Below are 12,566 nucleotides of genomic sequence, written 5' to 3'. Positions count from 1 at the left end.
GGTGGGAGTTCACCTGAGGTGATACTTACTCTCATTGTTTTATGGTTTTGGCTGCCTTTTTTTTCCACCACAATTGCAGGAGATGCATTCATCACTCATGAAATCCCAATGCTTCTAATATCACTGCTAACAATGCTACAGGCAGCTTCCTGCATTGAAGAATATGACCACCCATAATATTAAGCCACATAGAGATATTTTAACAATATCAACCATAATCTAATGTTGGATTTTTCTTTGCAAATCCTGGGTTCACGGCATTTTTGCTGTTCCATTCCCATCACTTTGCTGCCCTGTTCGCGACCGCCTGGTTGTCCTGCTCAGACAGTAGGATGTAGGATTGAGTTACTTTTAATAATTAGTTATTTTGATTTGATTAAGCAAGTAAGGACCTAAATTACTTTTTAATTTAAATTTTGGTTAGTTGTAAAAACTTTTTGTTAGGAGGAATAGCCATACAGCTCAGGGTAAAAATAAACTGATATGTTTAATGTTTATGGCTCAAGCTAATATGAATTGAAGCTAACCAATGTGAAAATACTTTAAGGTTAAAGACTCTTCCTCAAAGACACAGCTATATCTTAAATTAGTTGAGTTTTGTAACTTAAACTATGTTTCAGGCCCATGTATGGATACATAAATAGCTTCTGTAGTGTGTTTTCTTGTCCTGTCATGGTTTTAACTTTTTTAGATGTATATATTGAGTTAATTATGCTGTATTTTCTATGTCTATTCTGTTAACTCAGTTTTAATATACTGATTATTCCATATACAGATGTTTATATGGGTCCTACATTGACTTTTATTATGGAGTCACTTGCACTTTTGTCAGTTCTAGTTAACTTGATTTCAGTGCTGTGGTGAAGTCATGGATTGATAAATAATGCTCTTAATTAAAACATATTGATATGCTTTGGTTTTCAGAACATCCAGTGTATCAGTTATGACATTTAATCTTATATTAAGTCACTGGGAGTGTATATTATATTCTCCCAGGCAGAAACATACAGGACATCATTGGTGCCACTTTATTAAATATTGATTCGGGGGAAGCTGTTAGAAAAGACGTGATCTTCAAAGTGATTGAATGTCAAGGAATGAATCAGGAGACTGTAGGGAGAGGCATCACCAAGTTGATCATTTCTTTTTCAAAACCTGTCTGGAATCAGGCATACACTGTTTAGCCAGCCCGAGATTAATCATGTGCCATTCATGCATTGGCAAGCCAATTAAATGTCAGGATGTCACTGATTATGCACAGCGTAGTAGTTAGCAAGGGTTGGTACATGGCAATTCTTAGTGGTTCAGTGATCAAAAATGGAAGACAAAAGAGAACGTCTGTCAACAGAGAGCAAGAGATGTGTGCTCAGTTGTGAGCTGGTGTCTTAAAGTAGATGGACAAAAAAGCACTACTTTTATTGAATATAATTCCTTTTGCTCTTGTTTGATAGGCTTACTAAATTCTGTGAAAATATATTTGTACCTTGTAAATTTGTTTTGTATCTTGGTCTTGTAACTAATCAGGACTGGTGGACCTTTTACATGGGCTCTCTCAAACTTTGTTTATAATTGTAATTGAGTACGCTTGTGGCACAGTGGGTAGTGTCCCTACCTCTGGGTCAAATGGTCCAATTTCAAATCCAATCTGTTTCGGAGATGTGGCATAACATATCTGAACAAGCTGATAAAAGTCGCTATAATACTGTGGCGAGGAACTCCTGTCCTGGCTCCTCAAAGCTTGCCCACCATCTACACAAGTCAGGAGTGTGATGGAATATTCCCCACCTGCCTGGGTGGGTGCAGCTCCAACAACACTCAAGAAGCTTGTCATTATCAAGGACAAAGCAGCCCACTCGATTGGCACCACAACCACAAACATCCACTCCCTCTATCACTGGCGCTCGGTAGCAGCAGTGTGTACTATCTACAAGGTGCACTGCAGAAAGTTGCCAAGGCTCCTCAGACAACATCTTCCAAACCCATAATCACTGCTATCAGATAAAAGGGAGCACCACCATCTTCCTGTTCCCCTCCAAACCACCCACGATCCTGACCTGGAAACATATTGCTGTTCTTCCAATGTTGGGTCCAACTCCTGGAATTCCCTTCCTAAGGGCATTATGGGTCAACCCACAGCAGGTGGACTGCAGCAGTTTTGAAGGCAGCTCACACCACCTTCTCAAGGGCAAGTAGGGACGGGTAATAAGTGCTGGCCCAGCCAGCAACACTCACATCCTACAAAATGATTAAATAAAAAGAAATTGAAATTGACATGGGTTGCACATTTATAAGTTAAAGTGCACCCACCCCAAGAACTTACAAGAATGGAGGCAGTGTAGCTAGAGACATAATGAATGGGACTGCAAGCAGGCATGAGAATTCATCAGATGCAGAACAATGATGCCTGTGATACCATGCATAAACCTGTGGGCAGAGTGGGTGCCAAATTCCTTTCCCAATGTGGTATCAGTATATATACCATACTGTTACTCTTCTTCATTCCACTATTATAAAGCTTGGTGAACTCTCCATTCACATGCTGAATAAACATGGCCCAAAGTCAGTAGACACACTATTTACATTAAGGTGTTTAATGTAACTGATTACCTCAGTTATTTTGTCCTAAGATATGACTTATTTGGGGCTTTAACCTTTTCGTTCAATGAATATTTGAGGTCAAGTTTGTTTTGTGTTTGAGAAGCAGATATGCTAAAAAGATGCTGAAGGGCTGAAGAAGTAAGAACCTGAAATTATTACTAAACACAGGGCACTGGTAGCTGAAATTATTTAAGTCACACAAAACAGTCCAAATATTTTAGCTTTCAGTTTGATCCCTGAGCTAAAAGCTAGTAGATTACATCACCACCACAACTGGAATCACGTAAGATACTGAGAGTGAGGCTTCTCAACTTCACTTGAGTTATACCACAGCAGAAGTTCCTGACATCGGTGGAAACACCACGTGATTACACATTTATAAACTTGTACACTACCCTGCTAATAAACTGAGATTTTTTACTTCAATTTTCTAGTCTTCTACCTTCCTTTACATCAAAGAGAGATCTGTGGAGGCCAACAATACCAAATTCAAACTTACTGCAGCCAACAGAGTCCAGTAGCATTGGTGGCAATCATCTATAATTTACTTTGATGGCGTTTAACTTCAACAACATGGAAGGATAAAACAGTTCTGAGGTTGGTCTTATTTATGTCACAATGCTGCTGTTCCAAAGCTCCCTCCTGTAGCAGGTCAATTTGTGGCATCTTTAGCACTTATGGATGGTACAGTAGTTTCAGCAAAAGACATCAACTAATCAGAGGTCAAAACAATAGAGCAGTCAGTATGCAAAATGCATTGACCTACCTGAAGCCGAAATCGGTATCAACACAAGTGCCGCCATTTAGACATGGATTAATTGGATATGAGGAACAAGACAACCTCTTCTTTTCCCGAGCTTCACAGACACATTGAGCAGTCGTGGATGTTGTTATGGAAACTAAGGAAAAGTTTCCAGCATTCAGCAGAGTTGGAATTGGGCTAAAGGTGGTGCTGCTTGTACAGCCGGGAGCGGTGCCACAGTTTGCGTTCACACATGCGTCCACAGCAATCTGGGATACACTTACATTTAGAATAAACTCTAGCTGTAAGGAAAGAAAAAGAACTATGATGTTAAATGCAAATAGGTGGTGAGTTAAAAATTAATACAAATCACAACAAATCACAATTAATACAATCAAAACGTGAAATAATGTCGATACCATGAATGATACAAAACTGAAGCGTAGGATATGGATTTTACCCAATTAGTTTTTAGCCTGTCTCGCTGATCTGAGAGAGACCACCTGGGAAGATGTTAAATGGAAGTGAGTCAGTTTCCCAGTTTGATTAATTTCATACTGAATTCTACACCCCTGGTGACAAGCTGCAGAACATTGGCAAGAGACAAGGAGGAGATCTTTGATTTTTCCCAAAGATTAGAAAAAGCTAACTGAGGAAACCTTACTGAGCACAAAATTATAAACTGCCAAAATCAATAAGACCGTAAGACCATAAGACAAAGGAGTGGAAGTAAGGCCATTTGGCCCATCAAGTCCACTCCACCATCTTAGTCATGGCTAATGGGCATTTCAATTCCACTTCCCTGCACTCTTCCCATAGTCCTTGATTCCTTGTGAGATCAATCTCTGCCTTGAAGGCATTTAACATCCCGGCCTCCACTGCACTCCGTGGCAATGAATTCCACAAGCCCATCACTCTCTGGCTGAAGAATGTAAGACAAACACGTTGGAATTTTGATGCAACGTTGCTATTAGCTAAAAGTTGTTCACAATTATAATCCACTAAATATGAAAAATAAATCTCCATTAAGATGTGAAATAACTCCGCCGAGGCTGTTACCAATTCACCCTTTATTCACACAAGAACAGTCCTTGACTACATTCCTAACTCATACAGAGTCAAGCATCAGTATCTCTGACATTCACTCTTTTTATGTCAGCCAAGTCTCCCTGATCAGACCAAGTCAACAGCCCCAATTAGGGGAGTCATATTCTATGAGGTTCAGCTGGTTAACTTTGTTACAATCACTGCAATAAGTTTTTGGGTTAACATGTTCTCCCTAGCCTGGCTAGAAGTTCAGTGATGAGCCCATCACGCTGAGAACAGCATTGGTCGCTTTAAGGCAAGATGTCTGCTTCCACCTTGGAGAAAATTCTGTCTCAAAGTGTTCCCAGTCAATCTGATGGCCAGCAGTATCAGATGGCAAGGGAATCAGGCTGAAAACCCTCAATGAGAAGGAATTCGTCAGGACCAGGATCATCACCAAGTAAAATCCAACAGGAAGAAGATCAATCCCATCAGATCGAATCTAATTGACCTACAGTCAAACTAACTGACTATCTAGAAGGGAACTACTTTGAATTGCTACGTGTTGTTTTCACATTGAGATTTTTGGCAACAAAGTTGTTGGGTTTGTGGTGAAACTGTGTCAGTTGCCATCCGTAACATTAGTTGCTTGGAGCATTAAGTTGTCATCTGTGGTGATTTCTTCTGAGGAAACAACTCACAAATTTGCCAGCTAACTAGAAAGCATAGCTGCTAGCAGTACCAAGCAGAAAGGAGTGGAAAGTACCATTAAAATGAATGGATGGAAAATTGTGGCACTTGTTGTTTCTAGTATGAAATATCGATCGGTGAGCTCCTCATTGACAGCAGTAATTCTGACACTTATCTCCACAATTGTTTGCTAAGAATTCTTCCAGCCTGATGCCAACAAAATAAAGAATATGGCTTCAAAAGATGACAGAAAAGCTCTGATGTAGCTCCCTTTAACATATAACCATTTTTGTAGAACAATTCTCTACTGCACACAGCTACAAAAGTGCAGTTTTTCAGTGCGATGAAGGTAGATATTGATAGATTTCTGGTTACCAAAAGTATACAGATCTAAGGGGATGGAGCAGGTAAAAGACATTTGACCTGTTTGATCAGCCACGATCATACTAAATCGTGAGTCAGGCTCGACGGGCTGAATGGCCTACTCTTGTTCCTATACTCTTGTGTTCTATATTCTCCACCCAGCAGAATATATTCAGCCGATTAAAATGACTAGCTTTGCAAATGTGTATCATTGGGGCCTTTATGAAAAATAGCTGCATAGCTCTTAGTGAAATAATGACATATTTCATAAGTTTTAGGAAGTACATACCCTGGTTTTAGAAGCTGCCACATTGCCGTTCATTTTCTCAGCCTTGTAAAATGGAGACCCTTGTGCCGCGTACCAAATATCTACTTCTCTAACTTGGTCATTCACATCCGTGACGCTGAAAATATGAATGTTATCCAGCTGTGCTGACAGAATTTCTGATAAAACTCTCCTTAGTTTAGTGTATTTGCTCTCTGCAGCAGCTGACTGGGAGATAAACTCCTTTGCTGTGGTATCTGTTAGAAAAAAATATCAACTTTACTTCAAGAGTGTATTCATAAGTTAACCTGTTTCAAGTGTCATAACGTGACTTTTACTAAGTTCTGAGCTTCACCACTTTTGAAACCTATGTAAAATATCAAAAATTTGTAAAGGATATTTCCTCATAAAATCTTTTCAAAATGTAAGGGTTAACAAAGGGCCGTAGACTATTTTCTATTTTATGACGTCAACAATAATCAGTGTCAGAGTCCAAGGGCTCAAAATTTGACACTGAAATTGTATTTTCTTTTCCAGGGAGTACGTTTCATTCGAACAACAGAAGTTGGATTTCAATTTTATTTGGTTTTTTTAAAAAAAAATGTCCATCGGGCAGATATAATTTCTGAACTAGGGAGCAAGGGAACATTAGCAATGCCAAAAAAAAAGGAAGATACTTTCTTAATAGTAGTGTTTATTATCTAAACAGATATCTAGGTGTGATTGTCAGTTGAGACTAGATCACCAAAACTGTGGTGTGGTGAGTTGTCTCTCTGGAGTACAAAGCTCCTCAATAGTTAACCACATATACTTTGAGATTTATATGAATTAATGCTTCCCTTCAGAGTATTAGCTATGGAGAATAAACTTCTAGCTAAACCAATCAATCAATGCTGATTAATTGCTTTAATATGAGCTGGATGAATATCTAAGGAGTATTTGTATGGGATTACTCCACATGGATAAATACTGAGATGGTTGAATACTATGAACATTGTGGTTACGGAGCTTTGGAGATGATGAAACTGTCGGAAATACTTGTCGAGTTTTTTTTCAATGTTGAGTGCGAGGTATTTTGCAATTTCCATGATTTCCCTTCAGAATACAGGCAAGAAATCTTTGAAGAATGTCTTCTTAGCAAATTGAAAAGGCTGGATAGATTACATGGTAGAATTAGAAAGTAAGAATATAAGAACTAAGAAAGTGAGCAGGCAGTTCAGCCCTTTGAGTCTGCTCTGCCATTTAATGCATTTAATCTCAACCTCAATCCCACCTTCCTGCCTCCTCTCCATAACCCTTTAACCCTTTACTAATTAAAAATCTGTCCGTACCCTCCTTAAATTTATTCAGTGACCTGAGTCCACCACTCTATGGAGTAGTGAATTTTACAAGTTTATGACTCTTTGAGAGAAGTAATTATTCATCATCTCTGTTGTAAATCTGCTACCCTTTAGCCTAAAACTATGGCCTCTCATTCTAGATTGTTCCACAGAGGGAAGCATCTACTCTATGTCGACTTTGTCAATCCATTTAGTATCTGTTATACTTCAATTAGATTAGATTAAATTCCCTACAGTGTGGGAACAAGCCCTTTGGCCCAACAAGTCCACACTGCCCCTTGAAGCAACCCACCCAGACCCACCCCCCTATAACCCACACATCCCTGAACACTATGGGCAATTTAGCATGGCCGATCCACCTAGCTTGCACATCTTTGGACTGTGGGAGGAAACCGGAGCACCCGGAGGAAACCCATGCAGACACGGGGAGAATGTGCAAACTGCACACAGACAGTCGCCTGAGGCTCGAATTGAACCCAGGTCCCTGGTGCTGTGAGGCTGCAGTGCTAACCACTGGGCCACTGTGCCGCTCCTCCTCACATTAGGACTCCTCACATTCTTCTACGGTTTGGTGAATATAGGCCTAAACTACTCAATCCTTCCTTGTAAAATAGACCTTTCATCTCTGGAATTAATCTAGTGTACCTGGACTGAATTGCTTCCAATGCAATTACATCCTCCCTCAAGTAAGGGCTCCAAAACTACACAGTACTCTGGATGCAGCCTCACCAATGCCTCGTACATTTGCAACAACACTTCCCTACTTTTATGCAAAATAGAAAGTGCTAAAAAAACACAGCAGGTCTGGCAGCATCACGAGAGAGAAAAACAGAGTTGATATTCAAGTCCAGTTGATCCATCGTCACAGAGATAGTAGGAACTGCAGATGCTGGAGAGTCTGAGATAACTAGGTGTAGAGCTGGATGAACATAGCAGGCCAAGCAGCATCAGAGGAGCAGGAAAGCTGACGTTTTGGGTCAAGAGGGGTCTAGGCCTGAAACGTCAGCCTTCCTGCTCCTCTACTTTAACACTTCACAAGCTTCAAAATCCCCCCTCTCCCAACCGCATCCCAAAACTAGTCTAGCTTGTCCCCGTCTTCCTAACCTGTCCTTCCTCCCACCTATCCCCTCCTCCCACGTCAAGCCCGCCCCCATCTCCTACCCACTAACCTTATCCCACTTCATTGACCTGTCCATCCTCCCTGGACTGACCTATCCCATCCCTCCCTCCCCACCTACACTCACCTTTACTGGCTCAATCCCCGCATCTTTGACTTATTTGTCTCCTCTCCATCTATCTTCTCCTTTATCCATCTTCTATCCGCCTCCCCCCCACCCCAATTTATTTCAGACTCCCCTTCTCCTCCACCATTTCTGAAGAAGTGTCTGGGCCTGAAACGTCAGCTTTCCTGCTCCTCTGACGCTGCTTGGCCTGCTGTGTTCATCCAGCTCTACACCTTGTTATCTCTCTAATTTTACACTCCATTCCTTTACCAATAAATTCCAACATTTCATTTGTCCTCTTTGTAATCTGCTGTACCTGTACACTAGCTTTCAGCGACTCATGCATGAGGACGCCCAGATCCCTCTGCACGGAAATATTTTGAAGTGTCTCTCCACTTAGATGATAAGTTGACTTTATATTCGTCTGACCAAGTGAATAACCTCACACTTATCCAAATTAAACTTCATCAGCCAGATTTTGGCCCATTCACCTAACGTATCGATATTCATTTGTCAGTTCCACTTATTCATTGCAACTTTTTTTTCCACCTATTTTAGTGTCATCTGCCAATTTGGGTATTGTACATTCGATCCATGTATCCAAGTTATTAATATTAGAGTATAGAAGGTCTCTGGAAGAAACAGACTAGATGGGTTAAACTGTCTTTCTCATTATATCTTGTGCTCATATGCACTTAAGAAATATACATCCCCCCAGTATTGTTTTATTCATAAGAAAACTTCATTAATGCTTCGATTAAATACACACTGCAAGGAATCGCTAGATTCTCACCAGTCAGTCTAAGCGAGCCAGCATGATATATGGCATCTTCTTCCAATTCTTTGACAACGACTTTTATTGTTGAAATTACATCTGGCCAGGTGCCATCTGCAACTTTGACCTGAAAGTTATACACTCCAGAGGGTGTGCCTTCAATAATACTCAGGAAACCAGAATTTTCATTGAGGTCAAAATTTCTGAAATAAATGTGCATTTTTCACAATTAATTAATTAATAATTAATAATGATTAATTAGTAAAATGAGCATAATATATTATTACACTTCTCTATTCTGAGTTGGCATTTGTTGGCTCAGGTTCCAAACTGTCATCATCTGGTGAGTTGCTGAGTTTGACTGATTTTCTGGAAGTGGAGTTTGAACAGTTCTTTTTAGGAACAGTGGGAAAAATTATCACGTGAGCTAATCTGGACAACTTTCAATTCCAATAGGATTGTCAATGCTGAACTCAAGCGGGTGTATTACAAAGAGTTACACACACAGGTACAATGCTATGATCAACACTGCATGTATCTGAATGAAGCTATGGATATGTCAATCCACAAATCCATAGAGATGCATGTGGACCTGTTCACAATTTGAGGAATTTAAAAGTGTAATGATTAGAAACTGAACAGCATTACTTCAGATTCTAGTTACTTGGATCAACAACCCAAAACTGGATTATCAAACTGTGGATGTGTGAACATCTGGCTTTCAGCTTGTGAAAACAATCCAAACAAGCCTCAGAGAGGTTTCAAGCATAACTGCTGTCTGTAAATATTACGTAAACACATGGAAGTTGGTGGAGTTGATAAGAGAATTTTAAAATGAGTAGAAGTTCCACAGTGAAACTGTTCCGCTTCTGTGGTGTGAAATTACTTTGTGGGATATCAACACACAAGAATGATTTTATGGTAATACTGTACTACAGAGTGTGATGTTGTTTCATTGTTTTTTTTGTCATTTATAAACACACAGACACACACATATTGTCACACACATGTGCAGACTTGCTTACTTTGGAGGTGTTCCTTCAAATCTGTATCTTTTATCATCCCAGTCATCGAGATCAGGCGCTTGTACCTTGCCCAGCTCAGTGGCACCAAGTAAACCTAAAATAAGCAACACAGCACACGACTTCAGAGACTTCAGACACCAATTATGTTCCAAAATAAGAGTTTTGGAGATCGGAAATGCATTCATAATTTAGGTGACCTGGCCTTCAAAAAGTACAGCGCTCAGAGATTTAATGCGCCATGTCGTAATTTCAAGAGCTTTGGAATGTTGCATTTTCAAAATAAATACAAATTAACCACAGAATCAATCGCTTGAGATTATACATCCATCAGTTTTGGAAAACTGGATTGTTCGAAGAATTTGGGAAAGATGATGGTGTAATGGTAATGTCACTGAACTAGTAATCCAGGATACCTGGGCTAACGCTCGGTGCACACAGTTTGAAACCTCACCACTGTAGCTGCTGGAATATAAATCCAATTAATCAATAAATAAATCTGGAATTGAAAGCTAATCACCTAATCTAGATGATGGTGACCGTTAAACTATGATCGACTGTGATAAAAGCCTGTCTGGTTCACTATGGGAAGAAAATCCTCACCAGTTTGGCCTTTTTTTAAATCCAGACCCACAGCAATGTAGTTGACTCTCAATGATGCTCAGAACTAGCCAAACAAGGACGGCACAGTGGCTCAATGGTTAACACCAGTGACCTAGTGTCTCACAGCACCTGGCACCCAGGCTCAATTCCACCCTTGGGTGATATCTGTGTGGAGTTTGCTGCACATTCTCCCCGTGACCTTGTGGGTTTTCTCTGGGTGCTCCAGTTTCCTCCCACAGTCAAAAGATGCGTAGGCCAGGTGGATTGACCATGCCAAATTTCTCTTAGAACTCAGGGATACGTGGATTGTAGAGGGATGGGTCTGGGTGGGATGCTGTGAGGGTTGGTATGGACTTGTTGGGCTGGAGGGTCCTGTTTCCACAATGTAAGGATTCTATGATAAAGCAAATCCTTACACAAAAGTTAAATGAGATGGACTTCCGTGATTCAAGAAAATGGCCCTATCCTGGTGTCTCAAAGGCAATTAGAGATAGCCAACAAATGTTGGCCAAACCTGCTACAACCACATCATGTGAATTTTTTTGGAAAATCATCTCTGATTTTGCTAATTTATTCTTCCTCATCTCGGAGGTTACACAGTGGCTAGTATGGTGCAGGAGGACACCCTATTGTACATGAACCCTGCGCAGGCTGTGATAGTTATGAAAAGTTATCTCCTCACCTTGTCCCATGCTTGATCAAGAGCAGTAACTGTCAAGCTACATAACCACTTGTAACAGAGTAAGATTATGTTGTCCCTTGTGGACTGTGACCCATCCCTCCACCGCTCAAGGTATCAGCACTTGAACTCTATATAAATGGTTATTTTACATGTTAGAGTCTGGACTGTGAGTGTTTTCACAAAATTGTAACATTACTGTCACAGTTGCCAATGTTCAGTCCAAACCTTACAATTGGACAAATACAGATTAGGAAAGAGGTGCCAAGTCTGAGAAGGAGCTTGCAGTAATGATGAAGAGCTTAATACTGAATTTAAGGACATGGCACAATTAAGGGTGATTAACGTAAAAGTGAGTTACAAATTGCTTTGTATTTACTGCACAGAAACAGGCTATTAGACCCATTAGACCCACATCAGTGTTTCTGTTTCACTTAGAAGCATGTTTTGGCTGCCATCTGTCCAAATATAACAGAGAATCAAGGTGCTAATAGGAGGAAAAATCTCGTAAATGAGGAACAATGTATTTGACAAATCAATGGAACTGAAGGCAGACAATTCACCAGAACCAAGGGATTTAAAGAAAATAGCTGCAGAGATCTTACTCATTGGTTGAAATATTCCAGAACTCACTCGAGTCTGGGAGGATTCCAGCTGGCTAGAAAATTGCTAATGTGATGCCCCTATTCAAAAAGGAAGGGAGACACAAAGCCGGAAACTATAGTCCAGTTATTTAGGGGAAACGCTGGAGTTTTATTGTTAAGTAAAATATAGAAAGACACTTAGAAAACCTTAACAGAATCAAACAGGATCATCATGGTTTTTTGAAAGGGAACTCGCATTTGATAAATTTGCTAGAGGTCTTTCAGGACATAACAGTAGAGTTGACAAAGAGGGAAATTGTAGATGTATATTTGGAGCTGTAGAATGTATTTTATAAGACAAAATATGAAAGATCATTGCACAAGATAGGCGCTCACAGTATTGAGGATACTGTATTAGCATGGATTGATATTATACTATGCATGGTTAATACATTGAAGTCAGAAAGTTTCACTAATGGGTATTTTTTTCTAATTGGAAAGATACATTTGGTGCATTGCGACTAGATCAGTCCTAGGACTTTAATTATTTACCATCTATATTAAAGACTTGAAGATGGGTCTGACCATAATGTATCCAAATCTGCTGATGATATAAAAATAAGAGGGAGGCCAAGCTGTGATTAGGACATAAAAGG

General features: G+C 40.0%; 1 protein-coding gene across 2 annotated transcripts in view; it reads right to left on the bottom strand.

The window, feature by feature from the left end:
- The window catches only part of si:dkey-22o22.2 (neural-cadherin), a 276,496-nt gene that overhangs the window by 48,295 nt on the left and 215,635 nt on the right, over positions 1 to 12,566 (bottom strand). For both annotated transcript variants that reach the window (XM_048530230.2, XM_048530231.2), the window contains exons 19-22: positions 10,048 to 10,141; positions 9,041 to 9,225; positions 5,709 to 5,941; positions 3,365 to 3,642 (exon numbers count right to left, since the gene is read on the bottom strand). In XM_048530230.2, coding sequence (XP_048386187.2) covers positions 3,365 to 3,642; positions 5,709 to 5,941; positions 9,041 to 9,225; positions 10,048 to 10,141 — 790 coding nt within the window. The remainder of the gene's footprint in view (positions 1 to 3,364; positions 3,643 to 5,708; positions 5,942 to 9,040; positions 9,226 to 10,047; positions 10,142 to 12,566) is intronic.

This window comes from Stegostoma tigrinum, chromosome 5, assembly GCF_030684315.1.
Source record: "Stegostoma tigrinum isolate sSteTig4 chromosome 5, sSteTig4.hap1, whole genome shotgun sequence".
NCBI lineage: Eukaryota > Metazoa > Chordata > Chondrichthyes > Orectolobiformes > Stegostomatidae > Stegostoma > Stegostoma tigrinum.
The sequence above is the reverse complement of the archived record's forward strand: the minus strand, read 5'-3'. Positions and strand labels throughout refer to the sequence as shown.